The sequence below is a fragment of the Solanum pennellii genome, chromosome 6 (genome assembly GCF_001406875.1).
Source record: "Solanum pennellii chromosome 6, SPENNV200".
Classification (NCBI taxonomy): Eukaryota; Viridiplantae; Streptophyta; class Magnoliopsida; order Solanales; family Solanaceae; genus Solanum; species Solanum pennellii.
Genome location: NC_028642.1, coordinates 7,475,792 through 7,487,468, shown reverse-complemented (window position 1 = coordinate 7,487,468; position 11,677 = coordinate 7,475,792). Strand labels below are relative to the sequence as shown.

The following is an 11,677-nucleotide window of genomic DNA, read 5'->3' as shown; positions in this document are numbered from 1 at the left end:
GTACGCTAGCATGTTTTGGGTCACTTTGGCTAGTGATTCCACCTCTTGCGGTGTGGGGTTTCATTACACTGGATTTCATGATGCTCACATGATCTATGTCGGTTAAAATTAAAGTTCCCAATGAATGAATGAGGCTAGCCTCAAATGATGCACATAATGAAACGAAGGATGCCAAAGGTGTTAGGATAGGATAATAAAGAGGTGAATTAGATTCAAGTAATGACATTAGGTCATTCTTGGTCAATGCACAATGAATCCGATGAAAGTCTTACACTACATCCTAGGTATAACTGGTGTTTACACTTGCCCATGAATGAAATGAATTGAAGTACGTATGAATGAATGAAGTAGACTCTGTGTTTGCTAAAGCAGACTCCCTAGTTGAGGTCCCATATGTTGAGCCCTAATTTTTGGAAAGTCTTAATGTAAAGTTCATGATTCCAAAGTTTCATGGCATACGAATGAATGATATGAACAACTTTATGTATTATAGGAATTATGATATGTGTTATGTGTTTGATGTTGTGTGTTGTGTGCAAAATGTTAAGTATGATGATGCATGTTACTCTCATGGCATAACTTTCCTATTCAAAATTTTGAAAGCTCATAAATTTTCCTAATCCAAATTTGGAAAGTTCACTCACTTTCCTAATCTCTGGCATTTCCACTGACTTGACCTGCTATAATCATGTTGCTAGGAAAGAGCTATTCTTACTTATGCATGTCCTTGGTGTTTGCTTGCATATACCCATACTTAGTACAAGTGTGTACTATCCCTATACAACTCTAAACTTTTAGGTGCAGGCACAGGTAGACGCTAGAGCTACAGGATCAATGTTGCATTTATCCGGACGTCAAGCATTCATCCGGATCTGGTAAGACCTCATGCTTTCGAGGATGCTTGCCCATTTGCATTCTAGCTTAGTTGTAGGATTGAGCTAGTGGAGTATGTTCCACTAGAGTTTCTTTCCCGTTTTTGTTCAGACATTGTATTGGTGCCATTTTGGCAAGTACATCTTTATCGTTATATAAATTGTTTCTTTCATTTGATGATCTTAATGTTAGATGATTGATGGTGAACAGTTACGTATGTAGTAGAATGTTTAGTAGGCATGTTAAGAAACAAAAAGTTTCAAATTTTCCGCTAAAATTGACCTAGATGAAGTGAGAATGACGTATGTAGGCTTGTGTCGACCTCTGAGAGGTCAACGACACCGGTCTCGTCTAGGGTCTAGATTCCGGTCGTGACAACAAGATCAGCCTGCTGAACTTTTGATAAAAGGTCTCAACAAGCCTCAACATGACTATCTCTTGCTAGGAGTCTTCGACATATTTGCACCTCCTAACTTGAGGGGGAGTATTGAGATAGTGGAAAGAGGATAAGTAAAAGGAAGTTAGTTATTAGTTATTTTCAAGAAGTTAGTTAGTTAGTTGAGTAGTTAGAAGCTTTTGAAAGTTGATTCATATATATATAACTTGTATTATTCTAATGCAAGATACAGTTCAAAGTTTGATATTCTTCTTCTTCAATTATGATTTTTTCCTTGTTGGTGTGTCAAAATTCTTCAGTCACTCCAGAAAAGATTAATTTCTTATGCACCTCTTTTTGACAATAAGCATAATACTAGTCCAGGCCAGTGCCATACACGTAACTTACACATCAAATGTTGTGTTATCGCGAGGAACTGAAGTTTCTAAGACGTTTTAACAAGTGCGTTAGTGAAGCAAAAGAAGAAGGGCACAAAAAAATAAGAATATGTTTGATGATTAACAATATAGACTATCCTAATCTCAATGATATATTTGATCAACCTAAAATTTGTATATGATGTCCTTGTATGGTTCTTCATCTTCACAATAGTGATCGATCTCAGCCTGCAAAACATGAAATCAAGCTCAGAATATCCACAAGAAATCAAAAAGACTAGTAACTACAAAGAAATCTCAAAATCGTGTCCCTTTATTCAAAGTTCTATATACTTCATTACGTCATGGCTAATTCAAATACGTAAGTGACATAAAGAAAACGAAACGTCAAAGCATGTTTTTCCTGTTGCTAAAAGATAAATGCTACAGAACCAAACATTGAAATGATACGGGCTGAGGAGGAAACTGGATAGTGAGTATTCAAGTCAACCCATGTTTACCACTAACTTGGGATTGAGGCGTAATAGCTATTGTCATAAGTTTGTAGATACTTATGCAATGAAAAGTCATACTAACAATATATGATATTATCCACTTATCTAGACATTACTATTTCTAATACTTCTGCAATAAGTTTACAAAGAAACAAAGTTATTAGCTGCTAAAATCAGTTATGTTTATTCTTAATATTTAGGAGTGTTGTATTTCATGTTTTGCGCCTATTGTTTCCTCTGTTTTTTTCTTCATTTCTAGGAGGAATCGGGAGAGGTTTGGGGTGGCGAAGAAGAAAGTGAAGCTAGTGCTCACAGTGGCTAATACATCAGCTTATGAGCACTTATACAAAAACTCAAGTGCTAGTGAGGGGAATGCAAGTTGTATAAGCTCAACAAGGCAAGAGAAAAGAGGCCCGCAACCTGGACCAAGTGAAGTGCATTAAGGATGAGAATGGCAAAGTGTTGGTAGAAGAGATGCAGATTAGGAGCGTAGGTTAGATATGTAATGCATGAGGCGGAGGTGGAAATGAAGACCGATCTGCAAGTCATATCCAAGAGAAGAAGTTTCAAGTATCTTGGGTCCATAATCCAAGGAGACATAGAGATTGATGAGGATGTTGCGCATCTAGTAGAGTAGGTGGGTAGAATGAAGCCTCGCTTAGGGGGGTATTGTGTGATAAGAATGTGATAAATCTTAAGGTTAAGCTTTATAGAGTGGTGGTTAGACCAAATTTGTTGTATGGGGCAAAGTGTTAGTCAAGTACACCCATGTCCAAAAGATGAATGTAGTAGAGACGATGATGCTCAAATGGATATGTGCGCATATTAGGAGAGATATAATTAGGAATGAAGTAAATGAGATAAGGTGGGAGCGGCTTCTGCAGCAGACAAAATGAGAAAAGCGACCTAAGATGGTTCGGACATGTGAAGAGGAGGTGCGTGAATGTGCGACTAAGGAGGTGTGAGGGTTAAGTTATTCAAGGAGTTGGGAGAGAAAGAGCTATACCGAATAACAACTAGGGGGAGATGATTAAACATGACATGATATGACACAACTTCGGCTTATTGAAGACATGATCCTTAAGAGAAAAGTATGGAGGTCATTAGGGTAGAAGATTAGTAGGTAGTCGAGTGGTGCCTCCTGTACACTTCTCCATACTAATAGTACTATTTAGTATTTACATGCTTCTTATTTTTGATGTGTCGTACTATATGTTTCTCATTTGCTCTGTATCTTGCTATTTGTTATATTATTTTCTCCTTGCAACCATGCTTCAATTCTTTTCCTCTCTTCCTTCCTTTTCTCTTCTTTCCTTCTCTTTTCTTCTCTTTTCTAGTGAGCCGAGGGTATTTTGAAAACATTGTTTCTAACCAACAAAGATAGGGATAAGATTTGTATACATCATACCCTCTTGCCTCTCCAGACAACATTTGAGGGATTATATTGTATACGTTGTTGTTGCTATACCAGTTATGTATCAATTACGTAAAAAGGAGAATGAACATGCATAATATGAAAATCTTGAATACTCAAGCACGATTTAGCTGCATAACCTACTCCTATGCCTTTCCTATTCCTATATCATTCTTTAAATCGTAGAACGTTCGACTGGTTAACAAGAATCATATCCTATTGACTGCATGCCAGGAAAATAGAAGTGGTAGGATAATTCTAAATGTTCATTTAACTTCAATACACTACAGTCAAGAATTTTTTGCACTATCCGATAATCTAATTAAAAATATTTGCAGGCGACTGTTGATGAAAATTCATAATCTCGAAATAAGACAAGTAACTTGGTAAGACATGTTAAAATCAACTGATTCTGATAGTTTATAATTTGCTCTTACGCTGACATTGCATGGAAGAATTTTACTATGAACACTAATGAGCCAATTCATTCCCTGATAAACCTTTTCTACAGTAATCAGTAGTTCAGGAGAAAGAGAAATTTTGCAAACATATACACCTTCATATACTGAAGAAAGCATGATTTGAAACATACCTTGCGAATTGCTTTTAGACAAACCACAAGATTTTCACCCATCATATTGTTAAACAGTGTATCTTCCTCCAAAGCGTTTAAAGAATCAGTAAGACAATCAGGTAATCTTTGATAATCCTCTTGATTGACATCACGAGTCTGTCTATCTGTTTCACAAAAAATACAAGTAGAATGATCCATAACATAATATGAATATCTCACTTACGGACAAAGTGATCTTGTTATCAGTTTTCATGTACTCCTCTTTGATAAGTAATAAATCATAGCAAGAAAATCACTGATAATGCCCAAAGTTTGTTTTTTCACTGTTAGTTTTTAGAGAAGGAAAAACATAACAATCTTATCTTCTTTTGTTATTGAACAAGTAGGAACATTAGTTTGATAAACGAAGAAAGAAAAATTTATGAAAACAAAACTACTTACTTCATTATAACACAGATATTTATAGGAGTTTACAAGTAAATCAACTCCTAAGGATAAGATTAAAAAACTAAGAATAAGGATAAGGATAAGGATAATATAGAATTTAACTACTAAACAGTAAATAACTACCCTACAATACAGACAATTTGGACGGATGTAGTTCTTATGCATGTTTCTAACACTCCTCTTTGCTTTAAGAGCTGCAAACTCCATGTTTTTGACTGAGAAGTTGAAACTTATTGCCTTATAATGGTTTGATGAAGATATCAGTCAGCTGCTCTTCCGTTTTGCGATAGAGGAGAATCACGTCACCGTTATTTTGCACTTCCTTGAAGAAGAAAATCTTGATGTTGAAGTGTTTTATTTTCCCATAAAATACAGGATTATGAGAAATTGCTATTGCAGATTGATTGTCCACAAATACTTTAATTCCCTTTGTATGATTCATGTGCAGATCACCAAAAACTTTCCTCAACCACATTGCTTGATGCTGCTGTTGCAGCCACAAATTCCGCCTCTGTAGTGGATTGAGCCACAATGTCCTGCTTCTTTGAGCACCATGAAAACATTCCTGAGCCAAGACTGAAACAATATCCAAATGTGCTCTTCATGTCATCTGCGGATCCAACCCAATCACTATCAGAATACCCAAGTAGTTTCAGATCTATTTTTTTCTTAAACTTGACACCATAATTGATATTCCATTGATGTATCTAACAACTCGTTTTGCTGCTTTTAGATGCACCTCACTAGCACAACGCATGAACCTCGATAGAATGCTTACAACATACAAAATATCAGGTCTTGTAACTGTGAGATACATCAAACAACCGAATAAGCCTCAGAAGTACGTTTCATCCAATTTCTCTGCTCCGTCATTCTTGTTTAGTTTCTCTTTTTGGTTCATAGGAGTATTCATCTCCTTGCAATTTTCCATGTTGAATTTCTTGAGAATTTCCTTAGCATATTTCTTCTAACAAATGAAAACTTCATCTTGTCCCTGCTTGATTTCCATACCAAGAAAATTAGACATTAGACCAAGATCAGTCATCTCAAAGGACTGCATCATTTCTTGCTTGAAATCCTCGATATGCCTTGTATTCCTTCCTACAATTACTACACCATCCACATATATAGACACAACAATAATATCAATTCCATGATGTTTAAAATAAAGAGTAGATTCTAATAGACTCTTTTCAAAGCCTAAGCCAAGTAAATGGCCATCTATTCGACCATACCAGGCCCTTGGTGCATGTTTAAGTCCATAAAGTATGTTTCTTAACCTATAAACTTTGTCCTCATTTCCTTTCTTCACAAAGCCTTCAGGTTGCTCAACATAAATTTCTTCCTGTAGAAAGCCATTAAGGAATGTTGATTTTGGCATTCATCTGATACACTTTCCAACCCAACTATGCAGCAAGAGCAAGACGTAACCTGATCGTGTCAAGCCTAGCTACTGGTGCAAATGTATCAAAATAATCCACACCAAAAATTTGAGCATACCCCTTAACTACAAGTCTTGCTGTATGCTTATTCACTGAATCATCGACATTTAGCTTGGTTCTAAAGACCCATTTCAATTCAATTATCTTTCTATCTTCAGGTTGTCAACAAGCTCCCAAGTCATGTTTTTCTCAATCATAAACAACTCTTCTTTCATTGCAGCAACCCATTTTTCATCATTTTTGGCTTTATTGTACCCAACAGGTTCACATACTGCCACATTGCATCTCTTATATATATCACTGAGTTGTTGAGTACCGTTGACTGGTAAATGATCCACCATTACATCTTGTCGTGAGACTGATATTTTCTTCTCAAAAAACTAGGTAGGAGACTTTTTTGCTTTGTCAGAAGTGTTAACGACAAATTTCTTTGAGTCTTCCCAACACCAATCTTTATTTTCTATAAAATTTACATCTTTACTATAGATTATATTTTCAGTTTGTGGTGGGAAGACTTTATATGCCTTTGAAACTGAACTATATCCAATAAAAATGCCTGGGACACATTTTTTTATCTAGTTTATCTCATTTAACCTGAGGAATGTAGGAAAACAGAGACAACCAAACTCTTTAAGAAAATTTAACGATGGTTTAAATCCATACCAAGCTTCAAATGGAGTTCGGTCTTTCACTGCCTTTGTGGGAAGCCCATTTTGAAGAAAAACTGATGTATTTGTTGCCTCTGCCCAAAATTTCTTTAGCAAGTTCTTCTCTGCAACATGCATCTGGTCATCTCCATAATGTATCTTTTTCTTCTCTCGCTTACTCCATTTTGTTGTGGAGTATAGGGAGTAGTAAGTTGATGATGAATCCTTGCTTCCTCACATAACATGTCGAACTGGTAAGCAGTGTATTCCTTTCCATTATCTTTCTTACGGACTGAATTTTACAGTTTGTTTTATTTTCTACTTTTGCTTTGAACTTCCGAAAAACATGAGAAGCCTCTGACTTATGCCTGAGAAAACAAATCCCGCACATGCGGGTTGGATCATCTACAAAAATGATATAGTAAAGACTACCTTTTAGTGAAGGAATCCTTTGTGGTCCTGCTATATCAGTATGAATTAATTGCAATTTGTTCGAGGATCTCCAAGTTGTCTTTGAAAATGGAAGTCTGTTTTGTTTTCCGTATTGGTACACAAGATAATTTGAAGAATGTACTTCTAAAACAAGTAAGTCCTTAACTATTTTCATTTTTTGCATTTTAACCAACCCTTCATAGAGATAGTGTCTGAGTCTCTTGTGTCATACTTCTGCAACACTTTCTTTTGCTGAAAAAACAACATGCTCCTCCTCAAATGGATCTAATGAGAAACTTTTGCCTCTCATTCTTACTTTAAACATTTCTTGATCTGAAGCATCCTTGATCAAGCAATGATTATCTTCAAAATTTAACTTGTAGCCTTTTTCCATCAATTGACCAACACTAAGCAAGTTTTGATCTATGTCAGGTACATAAAGCACATCAGAAATTGTTTTAGTACCTGAATTACTTGGAATAGCAATGGTTCCTTTCCCTCTTACAGGAAGATGGTCGCCATTACCTATTCTGACTTTAGTAATGGTCGTGGGCTTCCATTCCTTGAAGAGAGACATGTCATTTGTCATATGATTAGTGCATCCACTATCAATTAGCCAACTCTCACCAGATGATATACTTGAAAAACGTGTAGCAATAAAGAGTTGATCTACCTCCTCACCCTCAACAATTTAGCCTTTGCTTCTTGTTGCTGACTATTGTTCTTGCAAATTACAGTTTCATGCCCAAGTTGATTGCATTTACTACATTTAACATCAGGCCTTTTCCAACATTTATATGGTGGATGACCTTTCTTGTTACAATGCTTACAAAGAGGATAACTTTTCTTTGAGTGTCCAGTTTTTCCTTTGGTAGTACTTGTTGAAATGCCTTCACCATTCTTCTTGTTCTTCTTCTTTTTGTTTTTGCTTCCATCTTGAGGCTTGGCAAACAATGCTCCCACTGTATTTCCTTCTTCTCTCATGACTCTTTGTTGTTCTTGTGCCTGCAAAGCATTCAGTAACTCTGTGAAGGTGATCTTGGACAGATCCTTCGTGTTTTCCAAAGTAGTTATGGCTTCTTTAAATCTTTCTGGCGCAGTTACCAAAATCTTTTAAACAATACGCAAATCATTAAACTCGGAACCAAGCAATCTTACCCTGTTTGCTATGTTCAATAGCCTTTCAGAGTAATCTTTGATGGTTTCAGTTTCTTTCATCTTCTGCATCTCAAAATCTCTTATAAGATTTAGCACTTGCATACCTCTGATCCTTTCATCCCCTTCGTATTTTGCCTTGAGATAATCCAATGTGACTTTTGCTGACTTTAGAGACATAACTCGAGTGAAGATTGAAGAAGATAATGCTGAAAATAAACAGGCATTTGCCTTTGATTTTTTTATTTTCCTGTCTTTATGGTTTTTTATCTGGGCCATAGTAGGATTGTTAGGCAACAGAGGAACTTCATAATCCTCTTCAAATTCCTCCCACATATCCATGGCATCTAGATATATTTCCATCCTTACCGCCCAAATCTGATAGTTATCATCATTAAAAACAGGTGGGGCCATTACAGAAAAACTTGATTCTGCTTCCATGATTGATAAACTTGTCTTGTTGATTATAATAAAAACACCCACGATCTCTCAAGAAATAAATGCTCTGACACCAATTGTTAGTTTTTAGAGAAGGAAAAACATAACAATATTATCTTCTTTTGTCATTGAACAAGTAGGAACATTAGTTTGATAAACGAACAAAGAAAACTTTATGAAAACAAAGCTACTTACTTCATTATAACACAGATATTTATAGGAGTTTACAAGTAAACCAACTACTAAGGATAAGATTAAAAAACTAAGGAAATGGATAAGGATTAGGATAAGATAGAATTTAACTACTAAACAGTAAATAACTACCCTAGTAAATAACTACCCTACAATACAGACAATTTGGACTGATGTAGTTCTTATGCATATCTCTAACATTCACAAACCACATGCACTTATTTTGACTACGTATTGTAGAGCTTAACTTCTATACAATATGTAAAAGAATTGCAAACCACATAAGCGATAACTTCAAGTAACCTTCTATTAAAGGTGGTTTAGTAACATGAAAATTGAAAGGCATGTTGCCTGGGTAAAATGAATTGATAGTGTGAAAATTATTAATAATGTTTTAGTGTATATAATAAGTCCAACATTATATCACAAAGTCATTCGAGGAAGTTTTAAGCCATGTTATTCTGAGAGTGCAAGAATACTTGTAGACGAAAAATAATAACTTCATCCTCTATTCCTTTCTATCCAAACTAAGAAAACTCAACTTCTGGTACAGGTTCATTATATTTCCTTTTTTCATGAAATTGCACATACTTTTGGTTCTTGTTTCTATTTCCATTTTTCATTTCTTCTGCCTAAAGGTAAGTGAATGAATATAAGGGCAACTGTCAAGTATATTGATGAACAAGTGTAATGTGTTATGTGTAGGTCACGCGCACATCACAGGTTTGAACTCCTTCTGTAGGCAAAAGCATGATATTGCAGTGGAAAAAATAAGTGGTCCCATTATTCACTGAGTTTTGAATATATACGAGAGCAGCTCAATCCTACCAGGACATGTTTTAATGCTATCAAAGGAGAAAATAACCTTTGCCTACACTAATTGATGTAGCTGATTCCAACAGAAATGATATGCATTCCAGGCTTAACCATAAAATTCAGGGCAAAAAAAGACTTGAAAAAGGCAATATATCACGGAAGATACAGTAGACGGAAAACTGCTAAATAATTCTCTAACTTACCTACTGGTGCAGGAAGGCTCAACTTTTTCCGCAAGCCATCAATCCCAGCAGTCATTATAGAAGCAAGTCCTAAGTATGGGTTCGTACATGCATCAAATGCAGGACATACGAATTGGCTTACAACAACAGCTCCAGGAAGTGTACAAGTACTAATTTTTGCATATGTGTTTTCTTTCTGCCAGGTGATGAATCGTCCATTCCATTCCTTAGAATATAGGCGCTCATAACTACAAAATAAATTTTGAATGGTAACTAAATAAGGGAAACTTAGAATCAAGGACCATGTCAGGTAGTTAAGTGTTGATGGGAAGTGCAATTATGCATAGACATACTCAAATGACGAATCTTTTTTGTAAGAGGAGACTGAACCCAAAGAGAACAGAATTTCATTTCTCTATGCAATAATCCATTATGCAGAAACTTTAGATTGAAAATATTGTTTAATTCTTGGAAAGGCTAGACAAGTTTGAGCAAAAGAGAGACTTCAAAGTGCGAGAAAAGAAAATGCGAGAAATAAAAGCAAAAGATATCGGGTGTTCTGATAGGAATTTCAAAAGAGGAACGTTTTTCACTTGATTTAGTCACTAGTAAGTCCACTTAGCTCAAAACAAACTTATTTACTACAACCAAGGGGTGCAAAAAGTGGCAATTTTGCTTAGTTTTTAGACTTAGTTTCTTTTCATTCAACACTTAAGTAATTCAATATGTTAATTGGAAACCTCTCTGCATAACCCTTTCATAAAATTTAAAATTGGAAATAGTTCTTTCCTACTATTGTCTAGTTTAAACTATAAGCATTTTACCTACTCTGAAAAAACAAAGCTTAATGTAAAATGCCTTTAGAAGACATCTTACTACTTAGAAATCTTATCATAATATTTAAAGATATTATGAAAAACCAATTTTCTTATTATTTTGGTGATTTTGGTTAAGGAGACATTTATTGGGATGACAAAAGTGATAATAAAAGAAACATAAAGCCAAAAGGATGATATTTATTTGGATGGACAATTGGCTCAAGGAGATCATGAATCAATCTCAAAATCATATTGAGAGTGAGAAATATTATTTTCACGGTTAGCGCATTTAAGTTAAATGTTAACAAGTATAGGAACCTCTAACCTTGTAGGATGTGGTGCAGTAAATGCAAGTACGGAAGGAAGATGATCTAACACCCCACTCATGAATGCTTCCCCAATCTTGGAAATACCATACTGACTTGATCCATCAGATGCCTTAAAGACGTTAATTCCATTCTTGGACAAACTAATATGCACACTAGATCCACAGCCATACTCATCTAATGAATACCTAAACAAAAAGGGAAATAAGGTTAGCAAAGCACTTGTTCATATATAATAGCCAAAAATCTCGGTCGCATGTTATTCTTAAACTTCCTAATTGTTCTGAAGATTTCCATGAATGGAATAGAGAATTGCAGACAAAATATACTCATAATGGGGTTCAACTATCATAGTCAAAATTTCCAAAAAAAAAAAAAAGTTTTGAGATGGGACTCAGATCAAAATTTTGTTTTATTTTTGTCTGAAAGCTTGGCATATCTTTAAGCTATACACCCCTCCCGTGCTTATGGAAAAGAAAATTATATTTTTTTGTGTTTTCCAATGTAGATATAACTCTCTCATCACAAATTTATCTCGATCTACGGTTAATAGGGTTGCAAAGGGAGGAAGAATGGAGTTGGTAGAAATAATTGGAACTAATTGGGGTGTATGTTAAATTTTAAAAGGCATATATTCATATGAGGGGGGGGGG

At 35.3% G+C, this 11,677-nt stretch overlaps 2 protein-coding genes across 4 annotated transcripts in view; both read right to left on the bottom strand.

Annotated features, from left to right (window-relative positions):
• Positions 1–1,579: 1,579 nt before the first annotated feature.
• Positions 1,580–11,677, bottom strand: part of LOC107021568 (protein fluG-like) — a 33,490-nt gene continuing 23,392 nt past the window's right edge. For all 3 annotated transcript variants that reach the window (XM_027917413.1, XM_015222254.2, XM_027917414.1), the window contains exons 15-18: positions 11,024–11,212; positions 9,902–10,128; positions 4,148–4,293; positions 1,580–1,875 (exon numbers count right to left, since the gene is read on the bottom strand). In XM_027917413.1, coding sequence (XP_027773214.1) covers positions 1,813–1,875; positions 4,148–4,293; positions 9,902–10,128; positions 11,024–11,212 — 625 coding nt within the window. In that variant the 3' untranslated portion in view covers positions 1,580–1,812. The remainder of the gene's footprint in view (positions 1,876–4,147; positions 4,294–9,901; positions 10,129–11,023; positions 11,213–11,677) is intronic.
• LOC114077489 lies at positions 4,300–9,889 on the bottom strand. Its single transcript, XM_027917415.1, has 2 exons — positions 8,256–9,889; positions 4,300–8,102 (listed from the first exon to the last, which is right to left on the bottom strand). Exons 1-2 carry the CDS (start codon positions 8,691–8,693, stop codon positions 7,767–7,769), a joined length of 774 nt encoding a protein of 257 aa, XP_027773216.1. The 5' UTR covers positions 8,694–9,889; the 3' UTR covers positions 4,300–7,766.